Genomic DNA, 18357 nt, shown 5'->3' with positions numbered 1-18357 from the left:
TGAATGCTTTGAAAAATTGTTTATATAGATGGCGCAATACTACAACATTACCATTCAAATGATAAAGAATTGTGCAATATTATAGGCATTCAAATCAAAAGCCAAGAGCTACGCGGGCAGAAGCAAATTCGGAGATCTGCTCTTCTTATCGTAGATGCCAAACAACTCTTGGCGTTCTCTGGACAAACGATTCTGCTCTCAAATAAATTACAGTGCTCTCAAATAATAAGTGATGACAAAACTGCTCTCAAATAACAAGCGATGAGCGAACGGATGCAATGTACAGGTACCATGTCATCACAGGTGACAGGGCAGAGCCCAAATCTCTTCTTCTCCGTGAAATTTCTTCAAGCACCCCACACACTCAAAAAACAGCATCACAATCAGAACAAGAAGAAGGCCAGAAAGCTTTAAAATGCTAAGCCTACAGGTAATATTCACAACTGCATTAAGCACCCCGCTTCCTAGTACTAGGACTAGGATCGCATTAAAAGTTCCCTTATCTTCTCAACTCATCCTGTACAGGAAAAACTAGGACTAAAACTGCATTACCAGTTCCCTTATCTTTTCGACTTATCCTCTACAGAAAAAAACAAGGCGTATTCTGCAAAGAGGGCATGTCATATTCTGATAATCCAGAATCCATTTGTCCACACAAATCTTGTGGAACACATGACGGCAGGGAGCCATCAACGCCTCGACGCCATTAAGGTAGCCCGTAGACTAACTGTATTTCGCCGAGAGGAATCGCGGAAGGCCTGCACCAGTATGACGGTTTAAGCAATTTTGCAGAGTTTAGGGTTGTTAACTATAAACTCTATCGATGGCGGAAACTCTCAAGGTCTCACCGTGCTTCTCTTACAGTTTGCACAATTACATTGGCCATCATAAGTATAGTAGCGGGAGGAGCAAGGAAGCTTTTCGAGGCAGCGGGATTCAACGTAATGGCAGCATCCAGTAATTAAAAAACTCGAAGTTGTAAAGGTATACCGCACAGTGGTATGAGAATAACGTTACAAACGAGTTTAACACAGTTGAGCAATGTCAGGATGAGGAGTTAACGTCTGAGCGGTGGCAGGTATGGTATGTCAGTGGTATGGGAAGTCGAGTGGTAAAGGGCGCGCAGGTAAAATGGAGAGGCAGCGAAAAGGGCTCATAACCGATGCGCAGAGAATCAATGAGACGCAGGACAAAGGCAGCGCTCAGGACAGAGGAGCGCTCAGGACAGAGGCAGGAGTTACAACTATTTTTAGAACCTGGGACCTGTGCTCTGATACCATGTCAGGCCAGGGTAACTCCAGAATGGGCAGAAGAAAAACTGATTGTTATTTCATTAGAGAACTATTGTTTATATACAAAAAGGAGACGGAACAGTTCATCTTCTTGATGACTGTTCACGTTCCAGTTTACCCAACCACCTTCGGATTAGGTGTGAACACATATTGATTCCCAAAAGGTGGAGTGGAACTGGATAGGGGATCTTAGTAAGTCTTCGAAGACCTAGGAGATATCGTCAAAATATCTTCACAACTCATGGTTACAACTCTTAGTAATGGACACTTTTATATGATCCTCAACTCTTTATTCTATTTTTCCCTCTATTTTGATGAGCATAAACTCTTCCTCATGATTTAAAAAAAAATTGAGCAAGCAAAAGAGGAACTTTTAATACAACAATTATATGTTTTTGTTTAAATTAGTTTCTTCAAACTCATTGTGCCATGTTATAGAAATTTTGAGTTCTAAAATGGGCCTCATAATGAATATTATAAAATAATAGTGGAAATAATAAAATAAGACTAGATTACCTCATCAAGTTTTGGAGGGAAAAAAGAAAAAACTATAACTCTTATTTTCAACTTATCTCCCTATGATTTTACTCAAATTTCAAGCGGGAGTACTCGTTGGATGCGGATTTAATTTTTCATCCAAAGAGTACCCGTGTTGCATATTTTCGATGGACCCTACTACACAAAAAATGTGAAATACATGAAAAACGTGATTGCAATCACATTTTTTCATGTATTTCACATTTTTCATGTAGTAGGGTACTCGTTGGGTGCAAAATTAGATTTTACATATAACTAGTGCTACCGCTCAAAATTTGAGTCAAATTGTAGGGAGATAAGTTGAAAAAACGAGTTGAAAAAAGTAGTTTTTTTCTTTTTCTTTTTTTTTGACCTATATACTCAAAAATTGGTAAATCATCCCCCATGGTTTACACCATCATATTGAATCCTCTTGGTTCCTATAAAGTTGATTTTTTTTGTACATTTTTATTTTGAGACCCATTTTTTACCTCAAAATTTCTCTAATAGCCATTATTTTTTATCATAACAACATCTCATGAAGGATGGTGGGCTAATTTTAGATGTATTTTTTTGTTTATGACTCCTAATCTTGAGACTTCTAGTGTTATTAGGAGATGGATCCACTATAAGTCACCAGACTGCCTTTGCCATATACAATTGTAATTCTAAAGGATCCACAATGTTCATTTTTACAATTGATGTTTTGAATAAAGAAAAAGATTCATCATGAGGATTAACCATCAAGAGATAACGTTACAAAATAAAATCACTTGCTTTTTTCTTTGGAATATATATATATATAACCAAATCTTTATATTTAAAATTTGAATTTCAATCAACCAATTTGATTAGAAAATATATTTGGAAAAGGGTCAAAATTTAAAAATTATGACCTCAACATATCACTTGTGAGAATTAAACCTAGGTGGGGAGGATGACAATCATTCCTCCCAACCATCCGAAGAGATGACTTCTCTTATGTTGTTAGGAGAGGTCGTTCAAATTAATCACACCGTTTAATACCTTCAATGATGTGTGGAATGTATTGGTCTAATATAGAGGTTTCATTGTTGAAAGGGGTAGTTTGGATGGAGGTTGTAGGAATGATGAGGGCGAAATAAAGGCCTAGATCATAGACAATAGTCATAGGGGATCTCCTATATCCCCCTATGAGCTATGCATGCAAATACAGGCCTAGTCGTGCTAGATAGGCAAACTAGGTAATAAAGACTACAACACCAATCAACTCTAGGATTGGAGACGGTATAGGGTTTTATTTAGTCTTGGTCTATTCTTTGTTTAAGGATAGGTTTGCATAGAATTATAACTCCCTAGGAAATGGGGTGGTTCTTTGTTTAAGGTTGGGTTTGCAAAGGATTACAACTCCCTATGAAATGGGATGGTCTATGGAAGAGATCCTTGCTGCTTCCTTATCTTGAACATTGATCCCTGACCTTTTCTCTAGCCATAATGCCTCCACTCTCTATCTAGATCTGTCTTTGATCCTTGTAGTTATCTTATCCCTTGACAACACAATTTTTAGCCCTCTGTGAGCCTAGACTATATTTCAATTGGAATGGTCATCCTCTGGGCCCCATTGTTGTAGTAGGGTTATTTTTGAAATGAATTCCTTAGTTGGTCAAGCATAGAAACCGACCATCTCCTAATCATTAAAAGCTAGGTTAATATTCGAAAAATGAGCCTTCCTCTTTTGCTAGCTCTTCCTCTTCATGGGCATTTGGTGGGATTCTTATTATGTTTCTATTGTGAGTGGTGCTCCTCCAAAGCCTCTTTATGATTGGTGTTTTTTCCTCTACTTATTATCTCCCTCTACCTACAATCACGAAACTTGTTGGCAATACCACCAGTTCTATATACAACAAAATGAATACCAAGAAATGCACTTCCTTGACACTTGATCCCTCCCCTCCCTTCAAGACTCCCTGACACCTCAATAAGGCTCAACATGATGCCATATGGAGAGGTTGTGATTTCCAATATCGATTTTCTTAGAGCATTAAAAATGACAACGGCTCACTAGAAAGTATTGGAAAACATAATTTAAAATTTTGATTTTTTATTTTAATTCTCCTGAAATTAGAAATGCCAAAATTTTTAAACTTGTTGAATTGCACTAAAGGACAAGCAATGGAAAAACTTTTATTGTGCAAATTATTTAAGGTGACCAATAAAATACCATCTTAAAAATGAAGACTTCATTTTGAACGTGCAATTTATAGGGATCTAGGGAGATTAGCTCATTTCGTCGACTACACTATTGAAGCTCCTTGCCTTCTGATCATGGGTACAAAGGGTTATTATTTGAACATGGGCTAAGTTGTATTTATTGGTCATACATGTGAAAAGCAGAAGATCATAAACAAGGGACTAACTAGCATACCTAGTATGCCTGCAACTTCTACTTCCACTGCATTGTCATGTATGCTCATACCCTCCATGGCGTTGACAATTACTATGACATTTTCATGCGCTATGGCAGCTTCACTTGACTCACTCTCAGTTGGCTTTAGTTCTCAAGTCAGTTGTTGTTTGAGAGAAGCATCAACAACAAGCAGGAAGCCAAGGCAAAAGGAAATTAAAGAGAACAACATGTGGCCAATTTGGGCAGAATTTAAGAGTCGTGTGTACTAGAGAGCTTACAGATCCTGGTGACATTCGCAGTGTAATACTAATATTAAGAGCAAACAATCAATATTAACCAAATAATGCTCACCATTAGCAGTGTAATACCAATATTAAGAGCAAACAATCAATATTAACCAAATAATGCTAGCATTACTTGATTAAATAAAATTATATAAAAAAATATTACAATAGATCTAAATTTTGTTGATATTAATATTACTTGATTGAATGTAGGTTGACTTATCATAATTATTCAAAGAAAACGATTTTATCTAAATCACAAATTTTTAAGGGATAAGTTTTCACTCTTGCTAAATACTTCAAAGTCTTAGACTTTTAACCTATTTCAATAGGTCAAAGAAACACAAACTCTTAACCAAATAAACACAACTTCAAACCCAAGTGCTTTTAAGTATATGTGTGCGTATTAAAAATGGTATAAATTGAAATATTAAAAGTCGTTCGTTTGATATCATAACAGAACGATCTCTATCGATGACTGTAGAAGTTCTTACATTGGAAGGCACGCAGGCAACTGGACCGTTTAATTTTCAAAGCAGAGCCTACAAGTCCGTGAATTTCGTTTGATTTGTATAACAATGATGAAAATTTTCCTCCACTTACTACATTAATGGCAATTTCTTCGTGACTGGTCAGCACCAAGGAGCAATTTCTTCGTTACTGCTCAGGCAGTGGTAAAAGAGCACTATGAAGAATTCTGGTAACCGAGTCTTTCGGAATTATAGCCGTCCTCAATACGCACCATCCACTTCCAGTGCGTCGTGGAATTTAATGGACCTGTGGAATAATTCCTTGATATCAATCATAATTTTCGCTATTAATTTGACACAGTGCATGCATCAAGCCCCTTCAAAGTATCTGGTTTGGCACCCTGGTTTGGCGTATTCGGAATTATAGCCGTCCTCAATACGCACCATCCACTTCCAGTGCGTCGTGGAATTTAATGGAATTACACGCGGTTTCTCTTCTTAGGTTTGATTTTAGATTTTTGTGATTATACTAATTTTGATAATATTTTTGGATTAATTATTTTATAAGTTTGTGATTCATCTTTGTCCTGTAAATAAATCACATTAATAATTCAAAATCCACTCGCAACTTATGATATGATTAATGATACAGAGATTATGGAAATATCACTTATATTAACGAAGTCAAGTCAATTCCAGAGACTGGAATACTAATCTTCTTCTTCAATTCCTAATGCGCGTTCACAGTATGTGAGGTTGGATTAATAAATATCCCCATAACCCTATTGATATCACACATTTCAAAGGCCCATTATTCAGTGTTAGTTTTTTGCAAGTTTCTCAAGATGGTAGCCTGCAATCTGATCATCTCATTCCTCCTCCTGCTTCTCCAAGTCTCTGTAATACTGTGTAGTGATGACATACTCATCACACTTCACGGAAATGAAAACTCTGTTCATTATGCAGGACTTGTGCAGGAGGATCAAGAATACGAAAAACTTTCCAAGATCGTGGAAGCGAGCCAGAATCGAGCCCGGGGACTGAAGCGCGGGATGCATCATGGGCACGGGCAGATGAGCAAAAGGGGGAAAAATGAAAGCGTAGGGGAGCCTCTGTACGCCCGCAGCTTCGGAGAATATTCAATCAAATTCTCCGTGGGAACTCCACCACAGAATCTTTCGCTTCTCATGGACACCGGAAGTGATCTTGTCTGGGTGCCCTGCACACGAAATTATACCTGTATCGACTGCCCTAAAACGAGGGCTAAGAATTCCAATGGCCTATTTCTTCCGACTAAGTCAAAATCTCGCGAGCTTCTGAGTTGTGCTAATCCAAACTGCAAAGCCTATTATGGTAAACACACAGAGGGCTTATGTGGGAATTGCTCTGCCACCAAGAATTGCTCTCAGGTCACTTGCCCCGTTTATGAAATTGAGTATGGAAGCGGATTCACAGCGGGGCTGCTACTTTCAGAGACCTTGACTTTACCATTGGAAGACAGAAGGCCATCAATAAAGCATTTCGTGGTGGGATGCTCGGTACTTTCAATAGATCAACCTTCTGGTATTGCAGGGTTTGGCAGAGGTGCTCTGTCTATGCCTTCCCAGCTTAAGCATCAACACCTCATTGGCAAAGATAGATTTGCATATTGCCTTCAGAGCCACCGCTTTGATGAAGAGAACAAGAAAAGCCAACTGGTCCTCGGTGACAGGGCGCTCCCCAGCGACATTTCTTTGAATTACACTCCCTTTCTGAACAATTCCAGAGCTCCTTTTTCCTCTTCTGCATACAAATCGTTGTATTATATTGGTCTCAGAGGGGTCAGTATTGGCGGGAAAAGATTAAAGCTGCCTTCCAAATTATTGAGATTCGACAGCAAAGGCAATGGAGGAACCATTATAGATTCGGGAACTACTTTCACAGTCCTTAACGAAGAAATCTATGAGAAGATTGTAGCTGGGTTTGCTTCTCAGATTCGATACAGAAGAGCTAGAGAAATTGAAGCCAAGACTGGTGTGGGACTCTGTTACAATATCTCTGATATAGATAATGTTCTGTTGCCTGAGTTTGCATTCCATTTCGAGGGTGGCTCAGACATGGTGCTGCCTGTTGCCAACTATTTCTCTTATTTTGACAGTTTTGATTCCATCTGCTTGACAATGGTGAGCTCCAGAACTTTTAATTCAGAGGTTGATCATGGACCCGCTGTGATCTTGGGAAACTATCAGCAGCAGAATTTCTATATATTGTACGACAGAGAGAAAAATCGTTTAGGCTTCACTCAGCACACCTGCAAGACCTTCCACTGAATCATGGGCATACTATATTTCCTAGTTTATCATAATGTTCGTATGTGTTTTCAATAGAGTATTTGAATAGTTTGGTATCACACTATTCAGTATTTTAACTTCCATGTATTATAGATTGTGGTTGTTTTACACTACAATCTACTTTGCCATATTAGCTTTATGTAAGGATTTCATCTCAATGTTTTCTTATCACAGTTTTATATGTTTCTTATTACAGTTTTATATGAGAATCAGCAAATGATTGGCTAGAGTTTGAATTAGCTTCGAGAAAAGATTACATCTTAATGAAGATGTGTTTTTATTATGATTTATATGAGAATTTGGCTCGTTCTATTTAAATGTTCTTTAATCATGAATGTATTTTTATTATGATTTATATGAGAATTTGCCTCTTTCCATTTAAATGTTCTTTTATCATGATTTTACATGAGAATTTGCAATGTTTTTTTTATCATGATTTTACATGAGAATTTGTCCATCATATTAATTAAGAATAGCCCAAATTTGAATCAAGAGTGAATGCCAATTATTATGGGGAGTCCTAATAATTAAGATTGATCATAAATAAAAAATATCTTTTTCTTTGATTAATTATTTTTATAATGATTTTGTATTTTGTTAATTGGTGTGGAATGGTTTATTTCATATTTTTGTTATTAATATATGTATGTTGATTTCATATTTGGGTGGCTGGAATGAAGTTTTTTTTTAATGAAACGGTAGTGATTTTATTAAAAGTTTAATTCGGTTTCAAGGTCAGAACCTTTACATAGATCAATTATTTTTTATGCTTCATAGGATTTACATAAGCAAAAAATATCTTTCCTACACGTGTGCTTTCTACTAACTATGATTCTTTATTGATATTTGTTGTATACCTTCCAAAAAACTCCTAGAAACAAAAAGTATTTGCAGTACATTAAAAAAAAGCATAATACCTACTCTTAATACATTAAAAAAAAGCATAATACCTACTCTTAAGAAAAGATTACATCTTAATGAATTCTTATCACAGTTTTATATGTTTCTTATTACAGTTTTATATGAGAATCAGCAAATGATTTGCTAGAGTTTGAATTAGCTTCAAGAAAAGATTACATCTTAATGAAGATGTGTTTTTATTATGATTTATATGAGAATTTGCCTCTTTCCATTTAAATGTTCTTTAATCATGAATGTATTTTTATTACGATTTATATGAGAATTTGCCTCTTTCCATTTAAATGTTCTTTTATCATGATTTTACATGAGAATTTGCCCATCACATTAATTAAGATTAGCCCAAATTTGAATCAAGAGTGAATGCCATTTATTATGGGGAGTCCTAATTATTAAGAGATAATTAAGATAGATATTAAATAAAAAATATCTTATTCTTTGATTAATTATTTTTATAATGATTTTGTATTTTGTTAATTGGTGTGGAATGGTTTATTTCATATTTTTGTTATTAATATCTGTATGTTGATTTCATATTTGGGTGGCTAGAATGAAGTTTTTTTTAATGAAACGGGTAGTGATTTGTATAAAATGTTTAATTTGGTTTCAAGGTCAGAACCTTTACATAGATCAATTGTTTTTTATGCTTCATAGGATTTACATAAGCAAAAGATATCTTTCCTACACGTTTGCTTTCTACTAACTATGATTCTTTATTGATATTTGTTGTATACCTTCCAAAAAACTCCTAGAAACAAAACGTATTTGCAGTACATTAAAAAAAGCATAATACCTACTCTAAAACTGATGCACCAGTGTCAGATGTTGCCTTGACTGAGGTTGTTGCTTTTCCCTGCTCTAGATATGCCTACTCAATTGCGCCTCACTACTCTTGTTTTGCCACATTCTTGTTGTAGTCCATGCCTTCTTGAGATCTTATTGCTCCTTTGGTCTTGTCTGCTTCTAGCCCTTTCATCCTCATATCCAATATAGCCATTTCCACTTCCAATATTGTCTGAAGCTTCTCAAACTTCCTTTGCAGTGACTCACATTTTTTATCCAAGAGGGTCAAATCCGTCTCTTTTTCTTGTGCCTCCAATTCACTTCGGCGGTTTAGCAGATTCATTGTGTACTTCATAGTCTTTGTTAAATGTTTCGGTTCTATGTTCGTTTTCTCCTGCTCCTGGACAAAAAAAGTTTGTATATTTTTCACCAGTCACTTGCTTGTCTCGAGATTTTAAACCAAGGCCTAAAAGATCCTTCTTCCCTTCAATTTCAGCTGAGATATGTAATTGGAATGAAACAAAAAACCTTTTATACACAGGCCAACCTTGATTTTTGGCTCTCCTCTTTCGAGGTTGTAATTCAATAGCAATTATATCTTATCCTTCTCCATTCATATGCCATCAAAACATTCCACCTCGAATAATTCCTTGATATCAATCATAATTTTCGTTATTAATTTGACACAGTGCATGCATCAAGCCCATTCAAAGTATCTGGTTTGGCACCCTGTAATCTCCTTTCATAGTCTCGAGAGGAATTGATTAACCTCTAGTTTTTGAGCTTGGTGATTTTGTGTATTAATACTATACATATGTTTTATATCTATAACACTCGATCCCATCCCCTTAAATAAAACAGGCTAGATGGAAGGTGTTACTTTCATTTAACCCGACTTCCATAGTCTTGTCATGGAAATGAGATCACAAAATTCCTCAACTTTAAAATTCTTTAAATCTAAAAGCCAATATTTCCATTGTGCCTGGCTCGACGAGAGCTTTCTAGAAATATAAATTTTACCTTTGGATCAAAAGTTATAACCAATTGAAAACCTGACCAATGACCCATTGCCATGCTAGTAGGTTTTTCCATGTGGCACCCACATGCCCCTACATGGTGCCATGAGGCAACCCTAGCTAATGGTCCACATTAGCGCACTGCCTTGTAACAATTCCACTGTGGTATAAGCCACGTCACCACAACCTAGGGCCCACTAGACTGGCCCCTTGGCCTATTTTGTGACCAATCCATGTTTATTGCCCCTCGGCCCTTGGCCCTTGCCATATGTTCTGCAAAATGCTTACACCCTGAAGTCCTGAGCCAATGAGTTTGAATGTTAATGGACATGAGGACTTCCTATTAACCTCATCCCCATTAACCTTTCTCACAACTGCAGCATTGTTCCTCCAGGTCACGAGACCCGGAGGTCTCAGATGTAAAGTTTACCATGAATTCCCAAGGGAATTTCTTGTCCAACTCACCTACCATTCTCAACCTTACTTGGTAGGCACATTACTAATCCCCACCAAGATCTTGAGACCCTGAGGTCTGAAGACAAAACCCCTTTGATGTTATATGTTGGGAATATCCCCATCTCTCTCGGTCATCAATCTTGACCTCTTTTCACTCATTGCACCTTTCTTTCTCCCAAGGACCAAGGTGCCAATTATTCTCATTGAGTGCCAGGGAGATTCTCATCTCCCTTCATCTCAACCTCCTTCCCTTGTGCACATTACATAACACCCTGAAGACCCGAGACCTTAGGACATTGAGATGATGTCATCCCGATGTCATGTTGACATAAGCTCGAGATGATGTCATCCTGAGATGACATCACCTTGACATCATCTTGTCCACATGGCCTCCTCCAAGTGGCACATGTCACTAACTTTGAACCCTTTGACCCTCCAAAATGGTCGATTCTGGCTTCCATGTGGCACATCACCATGGTGCCATATCAATTTCATGATCTAGCCTAGGTCCCACCAGGGTCCTGACCCTTGTGCAAAAAAAAAATTCCTGATATAATGGAAAGTCAAGCATTCAAGCCCCGCGGAATGAAACACTCTCCAAACCCACCAAACCTTGAACTCAAGGAGTAGTTCGAGCCTAAGCCCACATCTTAGCAATTTTTCCTCTCGGCTCCCTTAACCATACAGGCCACTCAGGCCCTTCGCCATTTAGGCCTTTCTTTCAGTTTGCCACAATACATTACCTAAACACTCGGACCCCGAACTTGCCCAATTTATTTATTTTTGAAGCATATTTTGACTTAATGCTTCAAGATGATCTTTTTGTTTTTTCTGCACCTTTCTCATAGATTTGACCAAGGTTCTTCTGAGGGTTTGGTCATGCCCAAAATATGCTTAAACAAGGAAATTCATTCCTTCATGCAATTGAGATTCATTATAGAGTGATACATCAATAATAAAATAAATACACAAAGACAATAAACTTAGCCTTATGCACAACCATCATCACAACCTTCTCTTGGAAAATAACATTTTGTAAGTTCAGTGACAACCACACTAAGCCTTACTAGTTTTTCCATGCATAAATACCATCCCATGAGTAAGGGAGGCATTGACCCATAAATAATTTCTTTGACCACACAACCATGAGAAACATATTTAACACATGGAGCCACATGCCTCCAAACCACATAGGATCTATGCTACTCATAACATGCATACAATAGGATCCCTACACCACAACAATCTATATAACACTATAACCACCAACTAAATCATGCAATTGCTAAGCATATACAAGAAACCATGCACAACCATCCATATGGCTATGATTTTACAGAGATTTGAGCTGCCCTCTGAGCTATATCTTCCTTTTATACACAGTACATAAATCATCTTACTAATGAAAATACCAGTCAAACATCCAAGTGGCCATTAATTCCACACTTATCCATGCACACAACCTTGTATCTATTAATGAATCACATGTATTCTACGTCACAATAGTAATACATAGGGCATCTAAGAAATTCCCAAACAACATGCATCAACATGTTAGATGACACTCCCATTTTTATTAAAAATAGATGACCAACAAGTACGAGGTATTAAAAGAAGTCTTGGTCATTGTAGACAACTAGGCATAGAAACATTAGTTCTCGTTCAAGGATTCTTTGAGGTTAAGTGCACCCTAACAATTGGTCCATATTTACCATAAACACATTAACAGTTGAACATCCATGGCCATATGATAAATCAAGCTCCTACTTGAGTGTATAGGAGATATTCATTATTAGTCATTCATAATATGAGTACCTACAAGAAATGAACACTGATATGATTTAAACAAGGATATTGGTTCTTAATATTGTTAGTATATTATTCAAAATATATATAATTACAAGGGATTTTAGTAAATAAAAGAAAAGTATATATATTGTTCATTATAAATCAAATAAAATGATAAGGAAATAAGATAAATGATAATAAGGAAGATAAATTATAAGGAGAATAGCAAGTAGAATATATATGTGTGTGTGTGTGACATGTGTGTGTGTGTGTGTGTGTGTGTGTGTGTGTGTGTGTGTTAGAAGAGAATAAGTAATAAATAAGAAAAATCATAAAGATAAAGCAATAAGAAGAAAATGAAATAATTATATAAATCTTTAATGTTCTAAAAAATTAGATTATTAATATAAAGGAACTAACTATAAAATAACTACAAAGAAATTAATTGAATAAATTTGAAATTTAATATATAAAAGGAAAATCAAGAAATTAATTGAATAAATTTGAAATTTAATATATAAAAGGAAAATCACTCAAACGTGAAGGAAGTATTGAATGAATAATCTTATCTACTTAACATATGACCACCTCTAACATAAAAGGTGGAGCACCCTAGACGCAGGAGTACGCTCCACTTGTGACTGACTCAAAATCGTTGTGTGAAAGGCAGTGAAAGGGAGATATTATAAGAGAATGGAGGAGGACATAAGGGGATTCTTACCAGAAGGCAAAGAGAAGGGAATGGGAAGAATTTGATAGATGGTGAGGAAAATTGAGCAGTTATTCTTGGGAATTTTGGGCACGGGGGACAAATTACTTCAAATTGGAAGTAGTTTGGAGCTAGGTACAAATAGGATACTGAACCCTCTGTTACAGACATTCAAATTATGCAAGTGTTTGGAATAGCTGCAGGTACTTCATCCATTTCGTTTGTGCAGCGGCCTCAACAAGCCCCCTCCATAACCTCTTGGCAACACCCTCAACCAGGTTTTCACAAACTGAACTTTGATGGGGCCTCTCAGGGCAACCCTGGCCCTGCAGGCCTAGGAGGTGTCCTTCGTAACCACAAAGGCGAAATTCTACATATCTTCAGTCAATCTATGGGAGAGGCTACCAACAATGAAGCAGAATTTGCAGCATTAGAGCAGGGACTCCGGATACTAATTCGCTTGGGAACAGGGGCTACTGTTGTAGAAGGGGATTCACTACTGGCAATTAATGCAGCAAGGAAATTACAGAAGGGATCAAGACCTAGAAAGGTTACGAAGCACTGGAGGCTGGCCAAAGTTACAGAGCTCATTGCAGAGCACCTCTCAATCCTCGACGGAGTCATTGTGCAGGCAGTGAGATGGACTGCAAATGCGGTAGCGGACTGCCTAGCGAACTACGGGGTCAATCATCAAAATACCTACCCGGACACCTACTGGCAAGATGTAACATGTGAAGAGCTTCAGGCCAAGTGTTTACAACTTTCAAGGCACAAATTCTGAACAAGGGGGAGGGGTTGAGCAGTACCATGGTACCATTCATCAATAACGCATGAGGACAACCATTAATGGACATTCCCTGGGTCATTATGCCCCAAATTGGAATTGTAAGGGGAGGTACCATCACTCAAATCGGAATGGGAGGAAAATCTCACAGAAGAATGAACATCAGATTATGCAATGCATAGCTGAGGACACGTGGCCCATGACCAGTAGCTACAAGCGTGGCAACTTAGTGGCTTTGGATCGGAATCAGGGGAAGGCATGCGAAAATCTAAAAGGGAGTAATTATGTCAGAAACCGCAACTCTACGAAGGCTTCGCTGAAGATCGTGATCCATCACATTCAACCCTCAATTATAATTAAGATGATCCACCAAAGGGCTCAAACATATCATTCCCATCTCCCAGTTCTAAGCCCTTTGCGCTCTGTCTGGTTTCCCGAAGCTTGTTTGAATCCCGCTAATACCTGCAACAACACTATGACAAACAAAGGTAGTCGTAATGCTTCCGCTAACAGAGAACTGAAAAGAGCCCGAGAGGCCTATGAAACTTCGGTCTCTGCTTGGGGAAAAAGAAAATTGAGGAAATAGAAGCAGAGGTCAATGAGGACCAGGAGAGGCTAGACATGCACACCATGGAGGAGGAGATCGAGTGGATCTCGGACCCAGGAACTCCAGATACCAGAGCCACTCAGTTCGTGAGAACCCAAAGTGAAGTCTGGTGCATGAAAACCATGCTTGCCAAAGCTCTTAGTCTGCAGGGAGCAGCTATGAAAGATGCGTACTATGCCACATCGCTTGCCTCAGCCAAGAACTCTGCGAGGCTAGATTCGCTGGAAGTCTATATGAAGTCTTTAACAAAGGAACTCAAGATGTTGTCTGAAAATCTGGGAGCCTTTATCAGGCTCTTCAAGCTCTCTATACGACAGGGGATGAACATTATGGTTGATGTTCTGGCGGAGGACAATGACACCCGCATGGTAAAACGCCATAACTCCCAGAGGAATCCAAAGCCAGAACCTGACAATGCAACAGCCGGCCCAAGTGCTACCAGTAAGGATTACGTGGAATTGGAGTTGTAATTGCTTCATCACTCTCTGCTCTTCTCCAATCATCCTTTGTTAGTTTCTTTTTAATGTCTGAATCTGTCTTGAGTACGATGGGCTTTCCTAGACCCTCTATGGTTTTGCTTCCTATGTCAGGCAGCCCTGCGTGGTTAGCCACTTCTACTTTTTGTTACAATTGTGAAAGGATAGTTTGTTTAGCTCGTTAGTGTCAATGAAAGGCTCTGTTCTTAAGTTTTAGGTCTGGTTCCTGCTAGCTCTGAGTGTAGCCATTTTGGTCAATCAAGCTTGATGCTCGATGTTTTGTCTGGTTATACAGACCTTTTGTATCTTATGTAATTTTGTTATCTAATATACATCTACTGATTTACAAAAAAAAATGATCAAAATGGAAAACAAATGTATTAAATGGATCTATAACTATCAAAAACCCCCATCTAGGTTCTTTCTGCACCTCATTTGGCCAAAAACTGAGAAATTTATGCCTGTTACAAGTTTTTCCCAATTTCTATAGCTAACAATCCTCTAATTCGACCCAAACTGGCTTGAGCACCCCAAACCCAGAACTGGTGAGTAAACCTGGCCTACAATCTCGCCCATCGAGTGAAATTGTTGGATGGTTAACTTGTCCACTGATGCCCAGTTTCTGAAAAATGAGGTTGCATGGGGGCCACATGCCTAATGGCTAGAACTAACCACCTGCCCCCGCCAGTTAGACACCCAACGAAAAACACGTGGTCTTATGCACCCCATATAACTGGGCCTTCTCGATATATTCCCATTCTGAGTGCTACATTCTGCAAGTGCTCCAAATTTTCAGCAATAAGGTCATATAACAGTCCATGTGGCCCTAGGTTGGCCCCCATTTGACTCTTCCATGGTTATTTTCTTGTGGTCTAGTGTGATATTATGGTGTGGAGTCGGGACTGTGGGTCGCGGCTAAGCCCTATCCCTAGGCCCCCTCCTTCACGATCATGTGTTGTGGGGTGTGGCCATGGACTAGGGCTTAGCCCTAGCCCCTTCCCCCATAACCTTTGTGCATAAAACTTAAATACAAACCTAACCACCATATGGTTAAGTCACATTATGTAGTGCGTTGGTTGAGACATGTTGTTGCTTGTTGCTTGGTCACAAGTTCGATTCCCGTGGGTAGCTTGGCCCCTTAACAAATTTTAACAATGGCAACAGGAGGCCACATGGCAGCCAATAATTGGCCCACGTGACTCTCCCTCATAGGACCAAGCCAGTGAACCTTAAACCAATGGAAATCCACCATTCACGAGCCAATAAGAAAAAGACACTTGTCAATAAACCATTGGCCCAAATTGTACAGTCAAATTCCTAGTCACTTGCCTAGTGAACGTATGGACCATTGATTGGGCCTATGTAGAGTCTCCAAAATTTATTCAAATTATCATCCACTTTCACCTTTATCGCCACCATTTCACTCACATGTCGCAATTCCATGACCATATAAGCTTTCATTAGCCTCCATTTTCATAATTATATGGGGTTACCTTTGTGTTTTCCAAAGTTAATGATTTCTAGTATTATAAGTGAATTAAATGGATAAAACTTAGAAAAATGACATATACTTGCTAATACTTAAAAGTGGCTTGAGTTTCATAACATGTGTAGGTCATTTGGAAGCTTCCAAGGCACCCTTATGTGGCCTCCAATGCTCAAATTTGAATTCCCTTCAAGATATGGAAGAAGATTTGGATAAAGGTCAAAGAGGATATGTGTCTCATCATTATCTATTCGAGTTGTAACTCTATGAGATTTTCTAGGGATCTAGGGAGAGAATAATGGACCTTCATTAATGAGGTAGATTCTTATGTTTTTGTTTAAATAAGAGAGCCTCCTCCTTTCAAAGGCATGTGAAAAGTTGGGGAAATACTCATGTTTTGAATATAGAATTCGGATTTGACACCATGCTCATGAGTGATGTTCACTTTGATTTAGTTATGCTTGTATTTGCAACCTCTCAACTTTCCATCACTCATGCTTTTGGATTGCCCATCTATAATGTGTGAGATTTATTGTTTTTCATAGATTAATATTTATTGTTTTTCATAGATTAAGATTTATTGCTTTCATAGATTAAGATTTATTTCTTTCATGTCTTTTCCTGTGTGAGAGGTTAAGAGTGAAAGTTTTTGTTTGCTTTCATATCTAGAGGGTAAGAATGATTGTTTTTTCTTTCATTTCATATCATGTGGTTTTGATTATTCATTTCATAGGATCCTGATTTGATAATCCCTTAAAATAGATTTCATTTCTGCAAGTGTGGTAGATCAAGATTTCAATTTTTGCAAGTGTGGTAGATCAAGATTTCAATTCCTGCAAGTGTGATAGATTAAGATTTCAATTCCATGCACTGTAATATAATTTATTTTGAATTGATTGTTGAATTAGAATAGGTGAATTTGGTTTGTCGTTATTTGGTTTCGTAGTTATATTGATCTAAATTGGAAGTTAATTTCTAGCATATATAGTGCACGCATGCTTCACAAGTTTTATGAAACCCCGGGTTGACAATTAAATGATAGGTAATTAATTTTCCTCAACATTTTGGCATCGTTACTGGGGAAGTGTGCATAGGAACTAGCTTTCAGTCTCGAGTTCATTTTTTTTCAGATTTTTTTTAGATGCATGATTAAAGCATGTAGATGCATAAATCATTTAGTTGCATATCATTTGAAAAAAAAATACCTTCAATCACCTACCACCCCCACTATATCACGTGGTACAGTGAGAGCCACAAATCCACATCATGAATTCTTATTTTTGCAAGTAGAAGAGATGAAAAGGAGGATGAAGAAATGGATGGAGATCCTTTAGGATTTCCCATTCAAGAAACTAATGTCAATGTTCAAATGAAAAACATCCCTCCATCTGTACTTCCTAACTTCAAAGGTATGAGATCAGAAAACCCGGAAACTTTTCTTTTTGAATTTGAAATCATTTGTAGATATTATGGCTACTCATTACACATTCAAAAATTGAATTTGTTTCCAACAACATTGAAGGATAAAGCTCTTAGATGGTTCATGACTTTAGGAACAAATTCTATAAGGACATGGGATGATATGAAAAGAGTATTTTTGGAAAAATATAAAAATCATTACAAACACCATGACCTTAGAAATGAAGTCTTTAAGATGAATAAAAAAGAGGATGAAAATCTAGAAGACCTAGTGGAGAGATTTACTTATAATATCAAAAGATCTAAAATGCATAATTTAGGATCAGACATATTAAAAACTCTCCTACTAAATGCTATAAAGGATGAATGGATTGATCTTCTTAACCTGGTGGGAAAAGGATATGTTTATCAATTTTCATTTCAAGAGATTTGTGAACTATGCAAGAACATATCAAGAGGAAAAGCAAAGTATGGAAGATCTCCTCAAGATCTAGTTATGGCAAGGGAAAGTAAGTTGACAACGGGATTGGTAAGTCAAACTGAACTTAACAATTTGCTAAACATTCTTGGTAATTTAAATGAACAAATTGAGATGCTAAGAATGCAAAACAAGCAAAAAGTTGAAAATGTTGCTTTG

At 37.5% G+C, this 18357-nt stretch overlaps 1 protein-coding gene across 1 annotated transcript; it reads left to right on the top strand.

Moving 5' to 3' along the window:
* Positions 1–5608: 5608 nt before the first annotated feature.
* LOC149145703 (putative aspartyl protease At4g16563) lies at positions 5609–7505 on the top strand. Its single transcript, XM_089449076.1, has one exon. The coding sequence runs from the start codon at positions 5794–5796 to the stop codon at positions 7255–7257; it is 1464 nt and encodes a 487-aa protein (XP_089305202.1). The 5' UTR covers positions 5609–5793; the 3' UTR covers positions 7258–7505.
* Positions 7506–18357: the final 10852 nt, after the last annotated feature.

Source organism: Pinus tabuliformis, chromosome X (genome assembly GCF_031772625.1).
Source record: "Pinus tabuliformis cultivar Carrire ecotype Pingquan chromosome X, CPIR1, whole genome shotgun sequence".
Classification (NCBI taxonomy): domain Eukaryota; kingdom Viridiplantae; phylum Streptophyta; class Pinopsida; order Pinales; family Pinaceae; genus Pinus; species Pinus tabuliformis.
This window is presented reverse-complemented; position numbering and strand designations above follow the sequence as displayed.

What these genes read in the sequence shown, in the direction of transcription:
- LOC149145703 (XM_089449076.1), top strand. Translation starts at nt 5,794, where the DNA reads ATGGTAGCCTGCAATCTGATCATCTCATTCCTCCTCCTGCTTCTCCAA.